General features: G+C 42.0%; 1 protein-coding gene across 1 annotated transcript in view; it reads left to right on the forward strand.

Moving 5' to 3' along the window:
- The window catches only part of FNDC1 (fibronectin type III domain containing 1), a 62,559-nt gene extending 58,242 nt beyond the window's left edge, over window positions 1–4,317 (forward strand). Inside the window, exons 18-20 of the mRNA XM_021540537.2 lie at window positions 282–443; window positions 1,046–1,168; window positions 2,587–4,317. Coding sequence (XP_021396212.2) covers window positions 282–443; window positions 1,046–1,168; window positions 2,587–2,702 — 401 coding nt within the window. The 3' untranslated portion in view covers window positions 2,703–4,317. The remainder of the gene's footprint in view (window positions 1–281; window positions 444–1,045; window positions 1,169–2,586) is intronic.
- Window positions 4,318–7,980: the final 3,663 nt, after the last annotated feature.

The raw sequence follows: 7,980 nt of genomic DNA on the forward strand, positions 1-7,980 counted from the left end.
AAGAAGTCTTACTGAAACAATTAAGATGGTTTACTTAAAGCTGTGGTTCAGTAAAGAAAATCATATTTTAATCATTTTAACAGTTATTTTTGTCTACTGCCTAGGAGAGATTTAATAAAGTCTCTAACTTTATTTTAAATAATATTTTCTTTTTAAGTACTATTTCTAAATATAAAAAATTAATTTGTTGCAGCATGTCTTCTGAAACATATTATTAGATCTTAAACTCTGCAAAACTTGTAGTGTCTGTCTCTAATGTGGAATTTATATTTTTCTCCAAGGTGGTGAGCCTATCTGGATCCCATTCAGTTTTAAATATGACCCCACCTACTCAGACTGCACTGGCAAGCAGTACGTGAAACGAACTTGGTACCGCAAGTTTGTAGGAGTGGTTCTTTGCAACTCCTTAAGGTACAAAATTTACCTCAGTGATGACCTGAAAGGTAGGTACCAAGATTAATTTCCTGCTACACAATTACTTGTCTCTTCATCTTTTGGTTTTCTTTATTTCATATGTTTCAGAATTGTGTGACCACTGTGTGAGAGTCCTTCTCTCAAGAAGAGTTAGTAGTAGCTCTTACATGGATGAATTGCCTGAGAGATAATGAAAAAAACTTTCCATATTATTGAGCTGGGGTAATGGGATCATCTCAATGGTCTTTCAGACTATACTAATGGCTATTGTAGTACCTTGGTATAGTTTCAATACAGTGTTTGGATAAAAAGTGATAAAGGGTCCTGTCTGTTTGAGAAAGAGAGCTCCACAGTTTTTAATTTTCATTTGAGACTGAAGTCAAACTAATGGTATTGACATATTGAGAGTTTTTGTTTTACTCTCACATGATACATATTTTCCATAATTTCTGCTTCCATACTGTGAAGGTAGCATTCTCTCTTTTTCTGGTCCCTGTTTGTTCATTGGTAACTCTGTGTGTGTCAGTGCAACATTCTTCCTTGTTTCTTCCACACCTCCTTTCCTGGTGGTAGAGAGTATCCCAGACATGAGTATTGCTGAGTTAAGTAAACTGTCTTTATCACTCTTCAGATACCTTCTACAGCATTGGGGATAGCTGGGGAAGGGGTGAGGACCACTGCCAATTTGTGGATTCACACCTGGATGGAAGAACAGGACCTCAGTCGTACATTGAAGCACTGCCCACGATCCGAGGTACAGCAATGGGGGAGTGGGATGCTGGCCAGGAGCCTGTTAGCCCATCTGTAGGATTAAGGGGTAAGGAGCAGAGCGCAGAGTGGAGCTCTGTCCACAGCTGCTGGCAGCCCTCTGAGAAGTCCAGCTGATGCAGTAGCTGAGAACAGATTATGCAAGTCCCAGAGGACTTGTGGGTGCAGAGAGAGAGACAGAGACAGAAAAGAGAATATGATGCAAATACTGTGCAGTGATAAAATACAAAAATGAAACAAAAAATAATTGTATAGGTCTTGAAACCCTTCTTTTATTGATAAGACCCAATTCATTGAATCAAGATGCAAAACCTCTTCCATATGCCTAAAGGGACCAGCTACATCTTTGCAAATACAGTTTTTGTGAATGATTTCCATTAGTTCATTCAATGCAAAACACAAAGGAATATGTATAGTGAGTTACGGTCAGTACTTTTATTCTGGCCTGGTAGACTCAGAGGGAAAATTCTTACCTTGAAGGAGTTCCTTTGAGCAAATTGCTCACCTCACATAACCAGGTAGAGGACAAGTTGCTTCCCAAAATGAAACCAATCATAGAAGTCAGTCAATCTTTTCAGTAAGTCTGTTGGTTTAAATTATTCAGTTAGCTTTAGTGGTTTCTATGTTAAATTATGTGTTGATATTCTTTGCATGGTGGCGTTACCAGGAAGAAACTGAAATAGTCATTGATATTTATATATCACGGTAAAGTACTGCATTCTTAGCTCAGAAGACAGATGATTAATCCAGATGTGTATATACTAGGTCTAAGAGATAGAGAGCACACAGAGGTTTTATTATTGGCACAAGCCATGGGTGTTTCAGATGTTCCAATGCACGAGCTATGCGGACAAGAATGCTGCACCTCTTCTAATGCTTTAAGCAGTCACATTCTTTCTGCAGATGAATTAAAAGGGGAAGGGAGGGCTTAACTCAGTATTTACTGCATGAAATGATACCGTTTTGTTTTGTGAAAAGCTGACTTTTGCTGATAGTCTCTTAAACCTTGTGAGATAATGTGATTTGATGGTATTTTTTGCCTCAGAATCCTTCATATATTTAAACTGACTTAGAAACTTCATAAACACAGCTGAAATATACCCACCTTTTGGAGTGAAATGCAGAAGCTCTTTGGCAGACTAAAGCATTACACAATAGTTAAAAAGATTTTGAGCAGTAAACCAAATCAAAACTACAAGAAATATGAAAGACCAGAGTTAGATCATTCAAGAAAGATCTCAGCCAAATACCAGGGCTAGCGAATACCCTTTTGATACAACTCCCTGCCAGACAGTTTATAAATTTTTGTTTGTGCTGTGATATTGACTCTCACTGCATCTGCTACTTTTGTTAAATTGCCATGTCTGTGTTCTGGAATACAAATGGGTGCTTTTCTCCTGACAGGGTATTACCGCCAGTACCGCCAGGAACCTGTATCATTTGGACGCATTGGATACACAACACCCTACTACTATGTGGGCTGGTATGAGTGTGGTGTGCCCATCCCAGGGAAATGGTAGGAGTCTGTCTTTCCTGCCTTAGGTAGACCATGCTTTTCAAATGATTTCTACTGGAGGACTTTGAGCAATAGATCTGAAAAAGGAAAAATAAAAAGATAAATGGGGCAAACCAGTGAAGACCAGCTGCTCAAGAAACCATTGTGAAGACAAACATGGACACCCCTTACCAGCCTAAATCTGTGGTGCTACTTGATTTCTGTTTGGAAGCAGGGATAGGATATAAGTTTCCTTCTTTCCTTCCTCTTCTGTGTCTTTAAGGCACAAAGAAAAGGTTGCAGTGTGTGCAAATTTTGAAAATTAGAACTGTATTAGCCATGAAAATTTGGAAGTTTATTATATCTTACAGGAACGACCTAAGCATGCTGTGCTTGCTTAATGGGATGCTAAACTGTCTTTTGCTGCCCGATGGGGCTCCCCTATGCAATCATGCCATGTAACTGGCCACCCACCAAAGGCAGTATATTCTCCTGAAGACTTACCCTGTGGGTTCATCCACTGCTGGACTAATCACCAGGTCACAGTGTAAATTCACTTTGAGATATATCTGTTTCTATATCTATATAAATAAAGTACTGTACATCTGCAGAAATACTTCTTAGAGATGCTGAGATCTTATTGTTCACTAGATAAATATGTTTGGAATTTTTATGTAAAAGGTGCTGTTAATTCTTTGAAATATTGCTATGCAAAATATATTAACCAAGGAAAGAGCTGTATTCTTCTTGTGAGTACTGTTGATGTAACATTTGAATTATTGATCAAGACCTGTATCCCACTTCGTTGGCAGCCTTTGGACTGGATATTCAATGGGTTTCTACTCCTCTATCCATGTTAGAGTGGCACTGTATAGTCCAGCAAAAACACATACCCAGCAGTTCATCAGCATCAGTTAAGCTTTCTATCCTTTACTATTTAAAAGTTTTAGTGCAACTTTCCTTCAATCCATTCTCATCTTATTTTGTATGTTATTTATTCCTTGTCAGTATCTTTCACATTACTGTGCGGAGGCATAGGATGAGTAATTTGGAAATTAGGAACTGCTTTTAACTTATTTGCTCTCCAAAAAGAAGCCCAAGCCACCAATACAGGAGTCAACAAGCAAAAAGCTCATTTGACTATGGGGACAAATTACGATACAATTCTTTTTAAATACTACCAACATCTCTTCCAAGCAGACCAGAAAGCAGAAAGTGACATGAATGAAAGGTAAAATGATTATTGTTTAGAAGGAGTTCGGAAGCTTGCAATGATGTTGCATAGTAACATCTCAAGGACCTTTGCTCATGTTAGTAAGACTCACCTGTTCTGGCAGCCTGGGAGAGTAGCAATAACCTGGGGTACAGATCCAGTCCCTGGTCCATCTTTCACTCTTGTTCCAGCTTACATGTAGCATAAGTTTAACACTCCTTGAGTTGCTTCCTGTAGTTATTTTAAATTGTTTGGGGGCAAAAAAGGGAATTAAAGTGATTAAAAGAGCATTTTCTTTTTCATGGTGATTTGGGTTTTTACATTTTAATTTCGCTCACGTATTTTTGCTTCAGTACAGTGCCAAATATATGGTCTTGAAGTATAACTTTTTTCCCTAATAAACCTATGATACATGGTTCAATTTCTATTTCATGCCTTCTGGTCATCTGTGTCAAGTAATCTATGTGACAAATTGTTAGCTTTCAAAAAGTCCTCCTTGGGATAGGACAAAGTATCAACTTTTTGTAAGGGACTCGGAGCATGTGAATGTTTTGTTCTCTTTAGAAGATGGTTAGCAGCAGCAAATCATGCCTGATCAGCCTGATCATCATCCTCATTGAAATGACTGCTGCCGTACACAGGGGAAAAAAGAGAATGTCACTGGCATGGTCTCCCACTCTCTGCTTGTAGCAAAACTGGTGGAATATGGCTTAAAGAGTTGGTGACCCACCTTGTTGTGAGGCTCAAGAGGTTGTGATCAAACATATTGCAAAGTCCAAATGACAGCTGGTTGCAAGCGCCACCCCCAGGGGCCAGTAGTGGGTCCAGTACAGCCTAATGACCTGGACAGTGGGATGGAGAGCATGGATGGAGTGCATGCAGTATCAAGCTTGCCACTGATACTAAACTGGGGCTGGAGAGTGGTTTATGTGTGGGAGCTGTTCAAAAGAGGGACTTCTATGGGCTGGAGAAACGAGATGTCAGAAAATTCATGAAGTTCAGCAAAGGGAAATGACATGTTGGTCCTGTGGCAGTACAGGCTGGGATGACTGTCCAGAGAGCAGTTTTGCAGAAGAGCTGCATTATACCTTCAGATAACACAGGTTTATTCATCTGAAGAGACATGGTTCTTTTGTTCCCTGCTGGAAGCACCTTTGGGGTGAGACAGTCCCATTCAGAGATCTTACTAGGGGTGAAGGTCTGAGACAGTGTTTTTTTCTTCAGCCTCAGCTGAGGAGAAACTGGGTAGTGCTGAGGTAGTGGTGGAGGACACTGTGCACTCTTCCCCTCCAGTGTAAATCATCTCTGAGGCTAAACCAGCCAGGGCAGAGTCAGCAGTATTGCACAGCAGCAAAACACATGAAGTACAATGGTATGCAGTCTGTTGCCTTCGCTTTGAGGTCTGGATAAGTCCTCTGTGCTGTACAAGGTGATCTGATTGACATATTTTCATCCTTTGCCCCATGCATAGGGTAAACATATTATCCTGATACTAGGTAGTTTCTTGAAGAGATGATGCTGATCTTTCTCTTTGCTCATCTAAGAGGTGGTGGGATTACAGAGATGACTAAAAGCCATGTGGGTTAGGAAAGACATGTCCCAATCCAAATCCTCTCTCAAAGGCCCTGTCAGTGTTCTGAACAATAGGCAACCCTCCCCTTTCCTTCCCCACTTCTCTACTGTCCCCATGGCACACGGGTCCTGCCGCGCCAGCACAGAAGAAGCAGCACATTCCCTTCGGAGATAAACTGCCTCTCAACTGAAGTATCTGTACAGCTTTGTGGCTGCATATCAGAGAGTGTCATACAACTTTGGGTACTGCTAATGGGAGAGAAATGGGTCTTTTCCTCTCTCAGATCTCCTCCCATGCCCCTCTTACTGGCAACACTACATCTGCATCTGGTTTTCAAGCTCTTGGCGCCAGCTCAGAGAATGCCATGTCCCTTCAGAGGCTCTGAGGGGTGTTGCACCACCCTTGCTTTCTTGTCTAAGTGACCTTGAGGGAACAGGATGGAGGAGAAAGAGGATCCCCACAGAGAGAAAATTCACACAGCTTGGGCTTGCATCGCCTCCGGTCCAAGTCTCTCAGGAGTGGAGGGATGCCAGGGCCCTGCCTAGTGGGGAATTGTACAGAGCTGAAAAAGAAAGGGATAAAAACACAACAGAGGAAGGGGTGGGGAGGAAAAGACAAGCAAGCTGCTCAAAGCATTGTCTGGCCTGCTCAGTTCCAGATGCAAATCTCTGATCATTGTACCATATTTTTTGTGAAAACTGGGATTTCTGCCTCAAAGGCAGCAGGAACAATTGCCAACATGTGAAAAATGCCAAGGGTTCTCAGGGGCAGCCAAAGCCCTGCATGTGGACCCAGGATGTGAACACTGGAACTCTTTGGTGATGAAGGAAGCACTGAGTGTCACTTGGAAAGATAACAGAAAGCCTTTGTGGGAGGTAACCCTACCCTCTGAGCAATGTGAAATGATCCTTGCAGCTCCTCTCTGTGAGGAACTATACAGTTTTCTGTCTGCACAACCCTTGTTCTCTTTTCTTACCAGGCAGATAGATGTTATTCAAGTGAAAAGCTGCCTTCCTCTGGCAGAAGGAAAAGAGGTAAATGAAGAAAGGAATGAGGTCAATATGGCAGTAACCCAGCTCTGCTTCCTAAGGCAAAACTGGCATCTATGGATGTTTAAAGTCCCACCCAAAGAGCCCTGCCAACCTGCCTGAGGGCCCTTAGCTGGTAACATTTGAAAACAAAGCCATGCCTTGTACTGCTGCTCTCTTTCTCATCATGCTTGTGTCTCCCATAAAGCAGGAAGCACTCCCACAGGACTTCTGCCACATCACTCTGCCAGCTGCATCACAACAGTCAGTGAAATGTATGAGCCTGGTGAGAATGAGCACTCAGAGAGAATAACACCGGAATTGTAGCTGAGTGCAAAAATCCTGGTGTCAACACTATTGAGTCAAGTGTCTAAGGCAACGGTTTGTGGACCAGGTCCTCAGATACCATCAGTTTCCATCACTCCTCAGGGGCAGTTGTGTCACCAGTGCCAGTGTCACCCAGCTCCAAACATGGCCTGACCAGCAGAAGAGCTGGAGAACCTCCATGTGTGACATGCCAAGGAAGAACATATTTGTGCTAGTGAAGCTGAGCCACAGACCAAGCTCCATGAGCAAGGACACAGCCAGTGGGCTCAGGGATGTACTTCTTTCTTCAGCAGAGGAGAGCCTGCACATGGAGTATCTTCTGCCCTCCTGAACTGGAGGACATCAATGAGAGGGTGACCATGATGGTTAGGGCACAGGACATTACAGGGAAAGGCTGAGCACTGGGATTGTTCAGACTTGGGAAGGGAAGGCTTGGCTGGCAGTGATTTGATATCTCAAATGGCCTAATGGAATAATAAAGAAGATAGACACACTCTTTTGTGAGTGATACACACATTGAAAGGCTGAAGGGCAATGGAAATAGACTTCAGCATGAGAAATTCCAAGAAATATTAAGATGTGTGTATCGTCAAATTTACCAAGTACAGGGACAGCAGCCCAGAGAGGTAGGGAAAACCCCACCCCTGAAGGTACTCATGACTGGCCTGGAGTAACCTGATCTAATAACTTTGATGCTGGCCTTGCTTTGAGGTTCAAGTGTGTTGGATCTGATTTTCAAAGCTTCCTCTAGCCTGGAGAATACAAGTCTAGGAAAGATACCAACTACTCTATTATGCAGCCAGACGAAACAAGAACAAAAATTTCACAAAAAACAGAGTTCAATCTCCACACATTTTCCACCATGGATTTATTTATTGGACAAAAACAATCATAAATTCACAGAATGGCTGAGGTGGGAAGGGACCATTGAGAAACATCTATTCCAATCCTGCTGAAACTAGATTAGCTATAGAAAGACCATGTTCTTTTGCATTTTAAAGATCTCTGATGATGTAAACTCCACAATTTCTCTGCAACCTCAGTCAGTGGTTAACCACCATTCCACAATAAAAGTATTTTTCTTTTGTTAGGATGGATTTTCCTGTATTTGAGTTTCTGCCCATTGATTTTTGTCTGTGACTGGATGCCACTGAGAAAAACC

Source organism: Lonchura striata, chromosome 3 (genome assembly GCF_046129695.1).
Source record: "Lonchura striata isolate bLonStr1 chromosome 3, bLonStr1.mat, whole genome shotgun sequence".
Lineage (NCBI taxonomy): Eukaryota > Metazoa > Chordata > Aves > Passeriformes > Estrildidae > Lonchura > Lonchura striata.